The 17,831-nt window shown below is 33.3% G+C and overlaps 1 protein-coding gene across 1 annotated transcript in view; it reads right to left on the bottom strand.

The window, feature by feature from the left end:
• The window catches only part of LOC132107810 (gamma-aminobutyric acid type B receptor subunit 1-like), a 46,079-nt gene that overhangs the window by 16,046 nt on the left and 12,202 nt on the right, over positions 1–17,831 (bottom strand). The window contains exons 8-15 of the mRNA XM_059514047.1: positions 11,730–11,864; positions 9,435–9,605; positions 6,962–7,063; positions 5,554–5,619; positions 5,181–5,372; positions 4,846–5,091; positions 4,446–4,509; positions 2,663–2,740 (exon numbers count right to left, since the gene is read on the bottom strand). Of these exons, the coding sequence (XP_059370030.1) occupies positions 2,663–2,740; positions 4,446–4,509; positions 4,846–5,091; positions 5,181–5,372; positions 5,554–5,619; positions 6,962–7,063; positions 9,435–9,605; positions 11,730–11,864 (1,054 nt within the window). The remainder of the gene's footprint in view (positions 1–2,662; positions 2,741–4,445; positions 4,510–4,845; positions 5,092–5,180; positions 5,373–5,553; positions 5,620–6,961; positions 7,064–9,434; positions 9,606–11,729; positions 11,865–17,831) is intronic.

Raw genomic sequence — 17,831 nt, 5'->3', positions numbered from 1 at the left:
GTATGTGTGTGTGTGTGTGTGTGTATATATATATATATATTCATACCTTATTTGCTGTAATTAATTTTATCACACTGAACCTTACTATAAAGCATTACATTTAAAGTTAATCTTGTGTCCTTTTAGGAGGATATTAGCATATAGATGGTCTCAAAAATAATAGACATTGGAGCCACAAAACTTCCATCCCACAGAAAAAAAATGAACTCTATAAATAACTTTATATGTAGCTAAAGTATCCAAACAGACTATCTGACTTTAGAGAACTCAACCTTGTGTGCTAATAATAATAAAACCTGCAGAAACTTTCAAATCTGAAAGCATTTCATACACTTTGGAAACACTGTAATCACCCTGTCAAATACAGTAAATTGCAGTGTTCAGTCACTAAGCTGACACTGACATCTATAATAATCTTTCACTTTTTCCAAAATTTCTGCCTGCAGCATTGATCTTCACCTTGTAGCCATTCAGAAAACAAGTTGTAGTGAAGTGTGAGGTCATTACTCGTGTAATGTAGGGCAGCGCTGCTTTGTTACAGTCACGCTGGAGGAATCCACTCAATGGGATCACAGCATAAATGATTGATTAGAGCCTAAATCAAGAATGAGTCACAGAAGAGGACTGGGCAAATCCAGCAAATAATCGCCTGTCTATCTCTTGGGTGAGAAAATACAGGATTTTGGTGGTGGCAATTCTATTCCCATCTCTTGGCAGAAAACCAATTTTTGGGTTAATAGGGGAGGCTTTTGTTTATGATTCACTAGAATAGTATACTGGCATCCATGTAGAAAAAGGAGCAAGTTGAGATACAACTATGCATATTTTATCAAAGCTATTCTAAGGGTGACACAACACCTAACTTTAAAAGTAAAGTGTTTCTTTTACTTTTGTTCACGCTGCATTTTTAGGACTGGCTGCCCAAAAAGGCCAATGGAAAACTGGAAATGATTTCACGGGGCGCATGACACATAAGCGTCAGAGGCATTTCTGTTCTATTTACACATTCATGCATACGTGAGTGTGAAAACGCACACCTGTTTGCTCATTCAGTACACTCTAAATGCAGTCAAAGTGAGCATAAATAAGTGAATTCATTCACAGACACTGCACTTTGTGTGACAGTCACCCAGCATCCTGAATGAGGAAAAGAAGTACCAATCTGATCATTCAGACTGAAACATATTTCTAAAAATATTATAATCATGTTTCAGACAGTATTTAGATATGGTTTGCATTGGGTTGCACATTTTTTCCCCCACAGCTATTCTGCGCTGTGACATTAAAAGAAGCAGAAAGGGAAAAAATACACGTCAATTCCACTAGACTGGTAAATATAAGTACATTCTTTTTTATATATTTTTAATAAGTTTTTATTTTTATTTCATTTTAATTTTAGAGTTTTAGTAATTTTGTTGTGTGTTTTTCTAAGTTTTCAGTAGTAACTGTTTTATTAGTATGTCTATAGTTTTTTATAAAATTTAGTTTAGTTTTTAGTTAAGTACATCATATTAAACAAAAAGAAAATTTAAAAAAGAAAATGTTGATTTGGCAACTAGCTGAAATAAAATTATTTAAGTTAACATTAAAAAATTTTTTAATTTATTACTTTTATTCAGCAAAGATACACTAAACTGATCAAAAGTGGCTGTAAATACATTTACACTGTTTCAAATAAATGTTGTTTTGAAATTTCTATTCTTCAAAGAATCTTCTAAAATGTCTTGAGACTTCATTCAAAAACTTGAAAAATCATACCATAATCGTAAAAAATAATCATACAAACAGTTTGGTTATTGTTTACATAATATGTGTGTGTACTTTGTATATTTATGTATATATATATATATATATATATATATATATATATATATATATATATATATATATATATATATATATATATATATATATATATATATATATATAGATATATATACACACACATTTTGAAAATATGTACATCTATTTACATGTACTGTATATATTTATATTCATATCATTTATTTTATTATTATTTTATATTTAATATAAAAACTTAAAATTTTTCTTTTATATATATATATATATATATATATATATATATATATATATATATATATACCAGCAGGACCAAACTGAACACTGTGCTAACTAGCCTTGACCCTTTGTTCAAGACCACAAACAACTCAATGTATTACAGTCAAAGGTGTCAAAAAATTGGACTTTTTGATGCCTGTCTGAACAAAACCTTGGTTTACCTTTCCACAAGAAGATTAAATTACTTTTTCAATTTCACACTCTTTCCTACACGTTGTACTTTCCCATTTATCGGCGAGGATCATCACACATTTTCATTTGATCCGCTCTGCACCTTACATCTCTTTGATCAATACTAGTTTGTCAATCAAGAAAATTGACAGAGCTGCACAAAGGTCAGAGTGAGCGGTGAACGGCACCGCGGGTCCACTTCTCCACTCCCCTGAGCCTGTATGGTCTCCTCTAGCAGAAGGGACGGCTAATTGTTAGCGATGTATTAAAGAGCGCGACAGGGCTTTGTTGAGCTAACAGAAATCAATACTGGTAAGCCTCAATCTCGTCGGGCCAAGCGCACCTGTGAAAGGTGATGGAAGTGGAATGGACAGAGCTGTCCCGAGTGCAGAAAAAACCTGTTTTTTCTTACCAATCCATTTGTCGTTTCCGTACCAGGACAGGTTTCCTTTTGTGCTGTCATAGTATCCAATCTTCTTGTAGCTCCCACCTGAGGGAAAAAATGCAAGAAGTTAAATGAAAGATGAGAAAAGCCTGAAAGAAAAGTGTATATGAAACCATCTTCTTCAGCCTTGACCCGTGAACTCATTTTGTACTATAGACAAAGTAATGAACAACGTAATGTTTTTAAAGGCTTGTGTATTAAAAGTTTTCTTGTGTTAATATAGCATGTTATTACCAGTGTGTCACGTGAAGGTCACATTAAGAAAACTTGCTTGCACTAAGCACTGCAATAAAAGCTTCAAAAGAGGCCTGACTCTGCAAATCTGGAAAAGTAGTCATCTTAGAGCTGCATCAATGGGTCGGGGGAAAACAAAACAAGCCCAACTGCATTGATCAAAGCTAATCTGAAAGGGAACATATTGTAGAAAAACTTTGCTCTTTGCAAATCAAAGACTTTGAAGTACTATGCAGACAAACTTTCACAACACAAAACTTAGACTTTCTCACCGATCCAGAGCATTCATTGAAACTAAACAGGAAATTTGGGTCATTCAGAAATCTTTAACACTAAAATACGACTCTGCAGACACAGTGAAGTAATGAGGAGGAAGTAGGATAAATGGGCTTTTCTTTAACTACAGGCAGTTTAGGCCCAATGGACTAAATAGAAAGATATTTTATTTCTATCATAAAGTAACTTTTCACACTTTAACTAGTTTAATTTGTCTATGAACAAAATCCAACAGTCCAGGAACTGATACATCATAGTAGAATTTAGTCAGTTTGTCCCCCCCATCAAAGTGTAATTTCTACCACAAATCAAATTATGCATTCAGTAACACACTTAGTTGGCCTTTTATTTTATGATTCATATTATATATATTTACTGTGCTGGGTAGATCACTTTCAAATTGTAGTCAGTTACTGATTCCAAATTACATGACAAAAATTGTAGTTAGTAATGTAATCCATTACACTATAGGTCATATAATCGGATTACTTTTGGATTCCTTTTGACCTACAGGTAACTCGTTTATCACATTGATTTAAATAGGAAGATATTGTACCATGTTGCTTTAAAAATACAGAGAAAGCAAATACATTACTTTTGTTGTTATTAAGAACATGAAGTGCATAAAAGTTGTTTCACAAACAGCTGTGTGAAAGAGTTATAGGGGGTTTATGCGTTTAATGAAAAGCTGATAATTAATTAAATCATAAAAATACAAAGCAAAAATAATTTTAAAACTACAATAATCAAAATAAAATGCATACTTAATATTATTTTTTTTATCTACATGTCACGTAACCTTTAACCAACTTCAGAAAACGCAATATGCTAATGTTCATAAATCCAGTGCTGCGTGTAATTATAGCCACCTGACTGGCCTTTGTAGGAATGTGCACAAAACTAGAAAACTTCTGAATAAGTGGTAATCTATTTTAGAAAGAAAATTTAAAAGATTAAAATGATCAATTAAGAACAATCAATAAATTCTGAAACATTTATTGCTATTGGGTGAATAATATGTAATCATATAATCAATAAAAAGCAACTAGTCGAATTAAGAGTATTTTAAAATGTAATATAATCTAATTACAAGTCCTTTATTTTTGGAATCTGATGTATGTAATCTGAATCTACGTAATCCAGATTACATATAATCAGTTACTACCCAGCATTGTATGTACATATGTACTATATTTATATATACTATACATATTTAGGGATTTTTCTGTTTTTTTTGTACCTTGCAGTTGCTCAATGAGAGTCCAGGCCATACGTGAACCTTGAGCATCAAACACGACATGACCCTACGAAACACAAATGCATAGATATAAAAAGTTGAGTATGTTACGTCACTACAAAATCATCATTTATAAAATCCATTTGTGACTCATCAAGAAAACAAAAGAATAAAAGGCAATAATCCGTGGAAAATAAAGGCTGAATCATCCTATAATGAGTTTGAATTTAGATTCATTATTATAATAAAAATGTGATCATCTGAGACTGATGAGTGTTTCTACAAGCTGAAGATTTAAAAGGCTTTCTGACAGGTCTGGGAAATGATCGTCTGGAGTATTTTATCTCATTGTTATCTGACAGCTATTTCTCCTGTTTTTCAGAAAAGTTATTCATCAACTTACAGACACTCCTTCAAACGAGCTTGTGTTGAGGGCTCGGTAAATCTCAGCAGTGATTTCCTTGTTGTTGTAGTTGAAGTCCTCCAATGCCCAACCTTTCGCCCTCAGAGGAGCCACCGTTCTATTGAGGGCCAGTGCAAGAGCCCACATAGCATCATACGCCAGTGGAGCTTCCTGAAATCCACCCGTTTCTTCTGGATTCTTCCCCCCGAGACGTGACATCAGCTGGGCCAGGAACTCTTGGGAGGTCTGTGGAGGGATTTTTATAGACAGTTTTAACATAAGCATTATCTAATGTAAAAATGTCTTTGTCTGAATTAGTCCTAAGATCCACTCACCAGGTTGGAGGCACCGCGGACAGTCTCCGGGTTTAGCATGACAATTTCAGTAGTGACGTGCCCTTCCACGGCTTCCGTCATGTTCTCCACTGTGCAATTGATGGCTGGATCTTTGATCTTAAACCAGTTGTCTGCGTACCAGCCGATGAGGAACCATACGTACTTCTTTCCATAGAGTTTCTCTTTGAAGACCTGCCAAAGATGACACCATGTTTTGAAGGTTTGTGCTTAAGCAATAATCTTATTCAATATTTTAATCTCAGTTAAACCACAGTGAGTTAACTCAAACTGAGTAGAAACATCGAACTGAACTGATATAAATACATTTACAGTTCAGATGTACTTAAGAAAAAGAAGTGCAATTGTCACTTGCCTCGCAAAACACCTTTCTGGCTTCGGTCTCGTAAAAGAGGCCGACTATGATTCTAGCATCTTGACGCTGGAAACGTATTAGAGAGAAAAAAATAAAAGACACAGAAACATCACACAATGTGTCACTAGCCTGATTTACATCCACATATGTGACCCTGGACCACAAAACCAGTCATAAGGGTCAATTTTTCAAAATTGAGATTTATACATCATCTGAAAGCAGAATAAATAAGCTTTCCATTGATGTTTGGTTTGTTAGGATAGGACAATATTTGAAAATCTGAAATCTGAGGGTACAAAACATCCAAATATTGAGAAAATCGCCTTTAAGGATGTCCAAATGAAGTTCTTAGCAATGCATATAAATAATAAAAATCATGTTTTTTTGGCTATTGCTACAAATATACCCCAGCGACATAAGACTGGTTTTGTGGTCCAGGGTCACATATTTTATGCAAACTTGGGATCATGCATAAAAACACTGGATGGAAACAGCATAAGAAATATTTGAGAATCAGTTACTATTTTTTTCTTCATCATTTTCCCTGGAAGTGATCATTTTGTTATCCTGAACAAAACTGAAGCAAGGCTTTACACATGTTGCTTGCATGATATTCAGATTTTAAAATTTAATTCACAACATAGGAAACATACCTACAGACAACAAATAGGAAGATATATTTTATATATATATATATATATATATATATAAATTGATATATTACATTATATTATATGATCAGCTGCAGTTAAAGCTGCTATGTTGTTTGGTAACCACAAACAGCCTACTAATAATGAACTACATTAGGATTATTTTTTATTTTGATAACTATTTATTATAAAAATCTATTGAACATTTCTACATAAAAGCAAAAATCCACTTGAGTATTTGTGTTACGCTGATTTAGTCATGTGTAAGAACACTTCCTGCTTTAATTTACTCTGTTCGTGACATGCTTTAAAGGTGAAGTGTCATTTCTGAAACATTAGTATTACCACACAGAATAATGAGCTTTCCTAAACATGTTCAAGAGAAATCATACAGGATTCCTTATAGTTCTCTCTGAAAATTAATGTGAAAGGAGAAAGTATTTTAGCAATTAAATTAATCACATGACCTTTAAAAACATTGAAGATTCTATATTTGGCTGAATTATATAAGGCTAGGCATATGCTAAAACATTTTAAGCCCAGCATTTAAAAAGACAGTCTCATGAGATCTTCATGCAATATTATTTTACAATAAAAAATGCTTTCTAATTATTCAAGTCACTTGATCTGACAGAGGGGACTGATTCTTCAGAGTGTTGATTTATTTCACATAAGATTTTCATGCGCTCTGCATGCTAGCTCCCCGACACGGGCTGAGGAGAGGAAGTGAGCAGCTGGTGAATTTTTCATCAAAGCACCTTCAGGTTTTTGACAGCCACTGCGGGATCCGTGAGGAAGCTCTGTCTAACGCTTATCTCGATGCCGGCCTCCTTCACACGCTCCTCCAGATCATCCAAAGTCTGAAGAGAGAAAGAGAGAGAGCGGTGAGACAGCAGGACTGATGTTTGTGGAGAGCAGAGGACAGCAGAAAGAGTACACATGAAAAGATCAAGGAGCGAGTGAAAGAGAAGAACAAAAGGAGGCCTTGAGATGAATGGTCAAAGTGCACACCAAAGAAAAAATGACAAAGTAAAGGAAGTAGAGAAAAGAAAACAGTCCAGAAAGAAAGGGGGATGGAAAAAAGATGGAGATGTAAGTGCATTCCGAAAACAAAATTATTATCAAAACATATTTCGGCTTTTAATTCGATATGAATAATAAAAAAATACTTAGAATTCATTTAATAATAATGATATCCTCAAGTATAATAAAAAGAAAGATCAGGGTTAATATTATTGTAAACTAAAATGAAAACTGACATCAAACACATAAAAAAAAATCATTAAATAAAATTGACTTATTTTATTTCAGTTAGTTTCCAAAAGCAACATTCCTAAAACTAAAATTCAAAGGAAAGCTGTATAGACATATTTAAATAATAAGAATATTAATGCCAAAAACACACAACAAATTACAAAAAATTTGAACAAATACAACTATAATAGTGTATCAATAACTCCAATATAACTTATATACATGATAAAATAAAAACATAATATACTTAAAATTAAAATGTATTAAATGGTTAAAATAAAAAATAATATATGAAAAAAATTAATATATCTACTCATGATTCTTTCAATATATACCTATCAATAAAAATATTTAAAGGATATTTAACTATAATATAAAAATAGCACGAGTGTATATCATTTCATTACATGATTGATATATTCACTCAGGAGTGCTATATATGATGCCCATGTAGAGCTTTGCAAATCACTCTATTTAGGCAACGGGACAGTGTATTTTTGAAAAGGTGCCAACGAGACACCCGACATCAATGAATGGCGGGATATGGAGAAAGAAAGAGGATGTGAACAGGTGAGAAGGACTGGGATGAAAGTAAATGAGAAAAAAAGATGAGCTGGTGAAGAGATGGAGGGGGATCATTAGCCTAGCGGAATTACACTAGCTCAATATTGAATCAATGCACGAGAGATTTACGACTTGGTCAATATTCCTAGCAGCCAACATGAAGAAAAATGACTTTAAGAGTCCTTCATCACTTAAGGAGAGAAAAATCATCCACGGTCTTTGCCATTCACTCTGAGGCATTAACCTTAGAGTTAAAGGGCAGCTAAGCTAACTAACAGGAAACCACTTTTCTGGAAAATTACTTCCTTTTTTAAAGGGGTCATAAAAAATTTTTTTTTAATATTTAATTTCCCCCTGAGGTCTACTTATAGCGTTCATTAAAGTTTTTTGCAAAACACAGACATTTTTTTATGACCATTTTCCATTTCCAATCTCTTCGTGACCTTTCAAACTTTTATGCTGTTTTTTGTTGCTGTGAGTTTAAGACTTTTTTGCATATAAAATGCATTACAATACTGTGATGCAGCCTCTTTGCAAAGCATGTATGTGCTATAAAAACAGTTAAGATCTTTTCTTATGATATGCAGTTTTAGGTGCTCCACACTGCCATATGATTGGATGGATTTTACTACATTTTCGACTCATAATTAGTTCTTCGGGTGGTCAATGAATATTTTGGTGTTTAGAAATAACACTTGCCAACAATTGTTAACACTTAAAAATGTTTTTGCAGTTTCTGAGTTTCTGTTTAAAGGGTTAGTTCACCCACAAATGAAAGTTCTGTCATTAATTACTCACCCTCATGTCACTCCAAACCTTTAATACCTTTGTTCATCTTTGGAACACAAATGAAGGTATTTTTGATGAAATCCGAGAGCTTTCTGACCCTGCATAGACAGTAATGCAACTGAAATATTCAGTGCTCAGAAAAGTAGTAAGGACATTGCTAAAATAGTCAAATGGAATGTGTGTCAAAGACTGAAGGGATTGTTGAATGACATTTTTATTTAAGTTTTCTTTGCGCACAAAATAATAAAAAATAAAAAATTACAGCTGAACCACTGATGACACATGGACTATTTTAACAATGTCCTTACTACCTTTCCTTGCCTCAAACATGGTAGTTGTGTTGCTGTGTATGCAGGGTTTGTGTTCTGAAGATGAACGAAGATATTACGGGTTTGGAACAACATGGGGGTGAGTAATTAATCAGAATTTACATTTTTGAGTGAATTATTCCTTTAAAGTTTCAAGATGCAATTCACACAGTGAGCTGTATTTGTGGTTAAACCAAGAGGAGGGTCTCAACCAAAATCTTGTTTGTCACCAGAAATCTTCAGAACCTGGTAGCAATTAAAAAAGCACAGCATGAATATACAGAGTAAGTGAGAATGTTTTGAATGTAGGCCTGACTGAGGTAAAGACTTCAGTGGTCTGCTGGATGGTGGCAATCTTTGTCCATCCCCACTTCTGGAAGAGCCGCACACGTGTGGGATTATGCAGAGTTGCTGACGGGTGCGTACGGAAGAAAGTGGGAAAGCGCTGGCGGTTGGATAAAGCTGGAGAACTGGAGCCATATGAAAACTACAGAGAGACAGAGAGAGAGGGAGACAGCAGTTAAAAAGGTGGAAGGATAGAGAGAGCACACTGGAAAGATTTACTCAGCTATATGGTTGACCTTATTTGATACCCCTGAAAAGAACGAAACTCAAAGCAGAAGCATAGCAAAAATATGATTCAGACTTCTGCACATACTGGAAGAAGGGTAAATGTCAACCCAGTGAAGTCAGAAACCTGAATAAATAAGCCAATCTGTTTCTACATTCAATTTTGATTTGTCAGTACTTAGAAAGGCACAGCGTAGGAATGCTAACTGCTCTCTGCTTTGGAAATAAACCTTTGTATTTTAAGCAATGAACCAGGTTGCCTGAGGAAAAATAATTAAATGAGTAGGTTTCTTCACAAATATTGTGGAAACACTTTATTTTAAGGTGTCCTTGTTACACGTTACATGTACTTACTATTATAATAACAATAAATTATGCATACCGTAATTATATGCAAGTAACCCTAAACCAACAACAAGAACACCTTAAAATAACCAATTTTTAAAGTGACTGTACTTATAATGTAATACTTTACTTCTAAAAACACCTAAGTTTTTCTTTTACTTTAAAGTACATTTAAAGGCATCATGTGTTAATAATATTTTCATGCTTTAAAGATGCTTTAAACTTTATACATTAATGTAATATTACAAATTTGTTATTTTAATTTAGCCTATATGTAAATAAATGATATCAACTTTCAATAGAAATGACAGAAACGCGGCATTACATACTGTATAAAGGTCAAAAATTTTAATTTGACCATTTAGGAAAACTTTAACTAATATATTTTTATTTAACTGCAATTAACTTTAAAGTGATGAGAGACATTACATTTAGTTTGCACTAAAGTATATTTTTCAAGTATATTATTTCCATAACAAGAACTCTTTTAAAGTATGGTTGATTTGCCTACACTGTCACGTATAAACAGTTATTAATTTTTCATGAACATCTCTGTCATAATCTACTTGAGTACAAACCCATCTGTCAAAGTAACTAAAAAAACTAAGTAACTAAAGTCTTACAGGTTTTCATGGAGAGTTGATCTGATAAAAGAAAAACTCACAATTCACTTTTACCAACTTTTTCTAAATTACATGCAGCAAACTCAACTTTTCCACACAAGATATCTCATTCGAAAAGAACAAAGTCAGTGTTGAGAACATTACTTCCCAAATTCCTGCAAATCTCGGTGGATGCCATAGAAAGAGAATAATTGGAAAACCTAATTATTTTGTCAAATTACTAAGAGTATCTTGTGAATTGTATTATTTTTTACACTTTCTCATTCGGTTCTCTGATTTCCTTGAGAGCCTCTTTTGACAGTTTTAATTTGTCAGCTTCTTCAAAAAAGCCAACAAACTACAGAAAGTCAGTAAGATCACAAGTCCAAATTCTTTTTGTTCCTTGACCCAAAAACAACACAGAACTGCTTGTTTTATGTAGCACTTTTGCATTGAAATCTCTAATCTAGTTGCAGATAAAGACATTGAAACCGTTTTATCATTTTACCATTTTGTTTAATCAGGAGTGTATGGAGGCCTGTTTCTGTCCCAGAATATATTTGTATATAAATAGTATATAAATATGTAATTGTGACTTTTTTTCTTGCAAATCTGAGTTTATATCTCATAATTCAGACTTTGTCTCTCACATTTTTACATATTGATATTCTGTGTTTTGTTTCCATCACTTAATAAACAATGAAGAAGGTAATATAAACAAATTATAGTTTTTATTTAATATATGACAACATATTTTATTTCTTTTAGAGTTATGACCTTCTGACCTGTTTTTTTTTTTCAAATCCTAAATTTTTATCATTCCAATCCTTTAATTTTTTTTTTATGTCTCGAAGTTCAGACTTTTTTTCACAATTGCAAGATTACACCTCACAATTCTGAGAAAAGAAGACTGAATTGTGAGATAAAAAAAAGTTTTTAATTCCATGGCGAAAACAAGCTTCAGTAGGAATGACAATAAACCAACTTCCCAATACGAAACTTTCTAACAGTTAAATCCAGGTGAAAGGAGAAAGCAATGATCAATAATGCAGATGTAAATAGTTCAGACAGAGATGCACAAATAGCAAACACACCACTATAAGGTTCCACATGCGTGCCGCCTCGGCCACAAGCGTAGACACAGAGCTGCAACCCGGCATCAAGACGATCTTTATGGGCTCTGTGTACAGCAAGTCGTACAGCAGTTTAGTGGCCTCTCCTGGATCACACTGAAGAGAAAAAGAACATCAAGACAGTCATAATTAGCCTACTACCTTTGTAAAAGTTAACTGAAGCTCCCAGGATGTAAAAGCGTCACTTGAGTATGTCATAATCAATAAAGGATCAATGGAATCAGCACAGAAACACAGTACTTCATGGCCCAAAAAAACGAACTGCAGTGATGCTGTAACTCAAAGACTTCTCGTGCTGCAGTTCCCTTGTGACAAATACAACGGGAAGTGATTCACAAATGAGGGGGTGACTGCTCGCATGCCACAGATGCAGTCACACTGAAATAGTGCCCTTGGTAATGATCAGCAGGAACACTTAATTAGGCGAGACATGCATGCTTTTATTTTTGTTAAAGTTAGAACTAAATGACACAGTGCTGGTCTCAAAATCAATGACAGTCAGAAAGCAACCACTTTGGATCCGTCTAACCAGCAGTTACTAGGAATATCTAATAATAATATTTTGTGTCAGATATCACTTGTCGTATGAATCCAGTACATTTCTCAAAGAGCCATGTTGTTTCCTTGCTCCAGTCTCTCTTGGCGTCTCCAGGGAGCTGAGGCGTTTTCATTCAGCGCACGGCCTCGGAGAAGCAGCCATCGAGAGGAACTGAAGACACTTGACATGACAGAGGCATCTGTGTTCTTAAAGTCCCCGGGGCTGAAGGTTATGCAGGTCTCTGGACCAGAATACTGAACGCCGACTTAAAAAAGGTGCTCCTTCTCTCACTGCTGTTCGACACGAGGACAATTTTGTTTTTGTTGGGTTTGACATAACTGAATTGAAGAACTGGGTACCTATCAGTTCACAAGTCTTTGAATTTGAATAGATTTGACTACACTTCATAAAGAAGGTTAAACTACTGGATCTATACTCTATATACTCTTGTGAAAATAAATGCACTGAACTGTATTGAATGTGCGCTTGTAGTGAACTCTTAAAAGTGTATTTAATAACTGTACTTGCAGATAATATAATATAATATTAAGGAAATAAAAGGCCACGTACTTGTACTTAAAGAGGGTTATTACTAAGTTTCTTAACACACTTAATTTTGCATTGACGGTAGCCATTATCTCCCATAGAATTTTTTCAATACTATAAGTCAATAGCTACCGTCAGGTATTTGGTTACCAACATTCCTCAATCTTCTTTTGTGTCCAACAGAAGGAAAAAAAACTCATACAGGTTTGGAAGTGGAAGGTGAGTAAATGATGGGTGAACTATCCCTTTAAAGAACATTTTAAATCGTTATGTTTAAATAAGCTTTATTTACTTTACTTTAAAGAATTACACTTATTTTGATTAAAGGTCAATTTATTAAGGGCTTATTTTTTGGATTTGAGATTTATACATCATCTGAAAGCTGAATTCATTGATTAAATAAAAAAAGCTTTCAATTGATGTATGGTTTGTTAGGATATGACAATATTTGCCTGAGATACAACTATTTGAAAATCTGAAATCTGAGGGTGCAAAAGAAAATTGTAAAAATAAAAATAAAAAAAGCAATGAATATTACTAATCGAAAATTACATTTTGATATATTTACGGCAGGTAATTTGCAAAATATCTTCATGGAATATGTACAGTACTTAAGTGAACTTAAGTCCTACTTACTGTAAGTGGGTCAAAAAAAGTTGAATCTAAATATGAATCTAAAGTATAATATATTTTTATTAAATTGGAATTACCATGGCATTAAATGTCTGAAAACATTACATTCAGTTCGTACTTAAATATATTTCTTAGAAAGTATATTATTTGCATAAGTACTCTAAAGTGTATCTACATTTTTTACACAATCAATCAAGGATGTCAAGCCATTTCAAATTTTGTCTTGACATACTTTGCTATTCTAGTTAAAAACTAGTTAAAAATTCTGAATCCTTTTAATTCTATAGAGATTTAAATTCGAACTGCAACACTGCTTTAGTTCAAATTTAATGTGGCCTGATCCCATTCCTTATTTTAATATCTCACAAATAATTTCCACAACTTATACTTCTAAAGTCTTTTGACTGAGCCATTGAAGGATATTTGGCGAACACAAGCACAATGTGCGTAAAAATAAAGACATTGTCTCATACAGCGCAAGCTGCTAGCCAGATCTGTAGCTTCGACTTTGTTTACTATACAGATTCAAATGCTAAATGTCTCATTCCAATGAAGCAAAACACGTCTTCCCATGACTCAGACCATGAATGAGTTTTTATCTGCTGTTCTGCCTCACATTAACTTGCAAGTGTTGGTTTGTTATTTCTAAGCTGTGATATTACATCCCTGAACCCAGATGAGAATGAATAAAGCATGCATTTGAATATGGAAATCCTTCTCGTTACAATCTGGATACAACAGATGCCAATTAAAACAGGGAAAGCACAAGTGTCTCATCAGGGCATCAGTCTCTCTCTCTCTCTCTCTCTACCTCGGTCTTGCTCTATCACAGTTAATAATTGATCAAAGTTTTCAGGCTGAGCTTTGATATAACCATGGCAACCGTCTGGAGAGGGAGAGTGTATATGTGCAAGGGGGTTCCTGTAAATACTTGCTCTAAAACACACACACACGATAGACCACAACTTCTGACACCAGAGTCTAAGATTGTGTCTTTGAAATTTCCATTTATGACCAGTATCATAACATGAATCAAGATGTGTTCACAAGATGAATCAGATGTGTTTTTATTTATTTTTATGATGAAATGTGCAATTCTGGATCATTCTAAAATAGAGGTGCAGGCTAATGCTGTTAAAGTCTTATTTAGTTTACCATTAAGTATATATCGCAGTACACTTTCAGCATGTTTAAAATAAAAATTAATTATGAAATTACATATAAAATTGTACTTAAGACCTATAAGTCAGTCAAAACAAGTTCAGTTACCTGTATTTAATATACCTTTAAATAAAAAAATATAATATAATTTCATTGAATTTCATATAAATGATTAATTTTATTTTAAAATAAAAAAAAAATATTTTACACTTAAGATTATTGTTTTAAAATGTATTGTTTACGTAACAATGTCTTCTCTTTTTTAAAGTATGCTAATTAATAAAACAATTTTAAACATATTCTAAACAATTGCTTTTCTAATTTTCAAAATGTTATATGAATTTCTCCGAATTCCAATTTGCTTTAATTCTACTTTATTAGATTCAGAAATCTAATTCTGCATCCTGTTTCCTTTCTCAATACTGATCCCATTCTTTCTGTCTAAAAATGTACATCACATATCTGGCTAATGAAATTAAACATACAAGTCTTTTGATTAGTGTCAACAACAATGATTAGTTGCATGCTAATGCTGTTCTCATACTTTTAAACAAGCTAAATATTCAATTTGTTGTGTAATTCCATGCTGTTTGTATTACGGCTGTTTGTATGTACAGTAAATGATGCCTCAAATCATACGGCTTTTTAATTAGAGCTTTGATATTACTCGTCTAAGTGATCAGACTAACACATTTTTGCCTGGCAGATGATAAAATGTGGGGACAAAAAATAATAAATCCCATAAGCTTACACTAAAGAGAGAACCCAAGTCATATTTAGAAAATCAAAGAAACGTAGTGTATACGTTTTGCATGGACAAGCACCACTTACATTTTCTTCATAAAGTAAAAATATATTCAGCCTCAATTTTTTTCATAAAACAAATGTCCATGACACATAAAAAAGGAAGGAAAAAATGAAAAGAACAAATGGATTAGAAAAGCATTGATCTGTGTTCTGCTGCCAGAGCATGGCAGGGGGTTATTATAACACTCATTTATGAAATAAATATTTATCAAATGTCAAATGAAATTGGAATTTTGAGCTGACTTTCATGTTTCTATGCAAACATTGCTCAGCGTGATAATTGGCTATTTGAGAGAGATTAAAAGAATGCCCCAAACATGCCTGAGATTCTTTGAACAATAATTAAATGCAAAACCCTCATCAAATTGGATTTTCTCCCTTTGTAATTACATTTCTGACACCTGAAAGCAATTTTGATTAGAATCTCATCCAGGTATGAAGTGCTCCCCAATCAAGAGGAAATGCTCAAAATATCTGTCGGCTTAAATGTCAACGAGTCTGAGCACTTCACACCTGCTCTTCCATCTCCACGGCATACTAACAAGTGACATTTATACAATGTCACACTCGGCCCTTCTGATATTAGATTCTTCTACTTGTGCACCTGCAGTATGCATTAGACTTTTATTAAGATTAGTGCTAAATTAAGAGAGACTTGAGTCATGGGTGGAATTCGGTGACATTTCTAGAAAGCAGTTAATAATAACTGGAATCACACATAGCATTTTCATTAAATCATGAATTAAGTTGAATTAAATCAAGATTATTGCCTTTTGTATGAAATATTGCTTGTGCTTTTTTTCTCATTTAAAAGTCACTTTGGATAAAAGTATCTGGTAAATGATTAAATGTACCCTGATGATTAAAATGTATTATGAGAAAAGAAAAAACACAATTAAACCCCTTCGTCCTAATTGTTTTTACATTTATTTATGTTTTTGTATAGAAGTTTCAATACAATAATTTCATATCATCATAAAAAAATAATTTATTGTATAAAAAAAAATTCCTACTGTAAAATTTACCCCATATTTGATGCCTAAATATTTTATAAAGCCCCAGTATATGTTTTCTTTTTTTTTCTTTTTTACATAAATTGTGTAACTCAATCAATATCTTATTTTAGCATTACACATTTTGGTATCTCGTTAGAAGATTAAAAGATGTATAGAATACATAACTGATCGAATTATGACATGAAATGCACAAAATTATTTCTACAAGTAACTTGATTTGTACACTCTAAAATAATTATGTTTGCATATGTGCTAATATGATCGCTAAGGAAAATGCACTGGTTAATAGAATTTCATGTTCATGCAAGACTAAAACAACACAAATGCATGTGTTTTTCCTACTTTTAATACAATAAACAAGTGTAATTTAAATATTATATAAATAAAAAATTTTGATTTTTTTTTTTTAATGGTTTTATCTTTCAAATTTGAATCCATATTTAAAGAAACATTTCTGGACTTTAACAATATTTTATATTTACAAAGGCCCTTTAGATTGTATACGTTTTTTTTGGGGATCAGAAAAAAGCAAGTCTCGCACACCCATCATATCCTAAATACTACGATTTTTAAATGCTTTTCAATGTGTGTCAAATTCAACTCAATGATCACAGTTGCTCAAGCCAACAGGAGGTTTAACTAACTAACTGGGTCTACAGTGATTATCCTGAGACATTATGAACTGTTCCCATTCATCTCAATCGTGAGTGGTCAGACAGGTGCTGCAGATACACAGGATTCTGTAGAAGGACCTTCTTATCCTTACAACATCTACAGGGATGCAAGTTTGTTTGAACTGTGGTTTCACTGGTGGCTGTTGCCATGCCAACCCTCCTCTCCCTGATTCTTCCTCTATATTGAGTGTGATTGCAATGCAGAGTGCGGTTCACCAATCACAACCATGATACAACACATCTCTGTCTGCTTAGAGCACAATTTAACTCTTCCCTCACCTACAGGAGGTCAAAGCCGTCACGCCACACCGGTAAACTTAACTTCTGAAAGTGCTACATATTTATTGGTGGTGTCACATTTTTACTATCATACATTTTTTTATATCAAACCAGACCTGGCATATTTGAGGATATAAATGATTTCAATGGTTTAACAGAACTTTTATTTGTGGCTGTTGACAGAACTGGAACTCAGGACACCCAACTTTCTACAAAAGGCAGAAAAAAATGTCTCTCCACATATGCATACTGCACAAAAGATATTATTTAAAAATAAACAGACACTTTGTATGTGATCTTGGAAAACTCTGCAATGCTAAAGGCAAACATAAGCATTTATGGTGCATGAGTATTTTTAGGAAGCCAAATTACTTTATGCAGCTGAAGCCTTACAGGCAGTTGATAACAG

The sequence above is a fragment of the Carassius carassius genome, chromosome 28, assembly GCF_963082965.1.
Source record: "Carassius carassius chromosome 28, fCarCar2.1, whole genome shotgun sequence".
NCBI lineage: Eukaryota > Metazoa > Chordata > Actinopteri > Cypriniformes > Cyprinidae > Carassius > Carassius carassius.
This window is presented reverse-complemented; position numbering and strand designations above follow the sequence as displayed.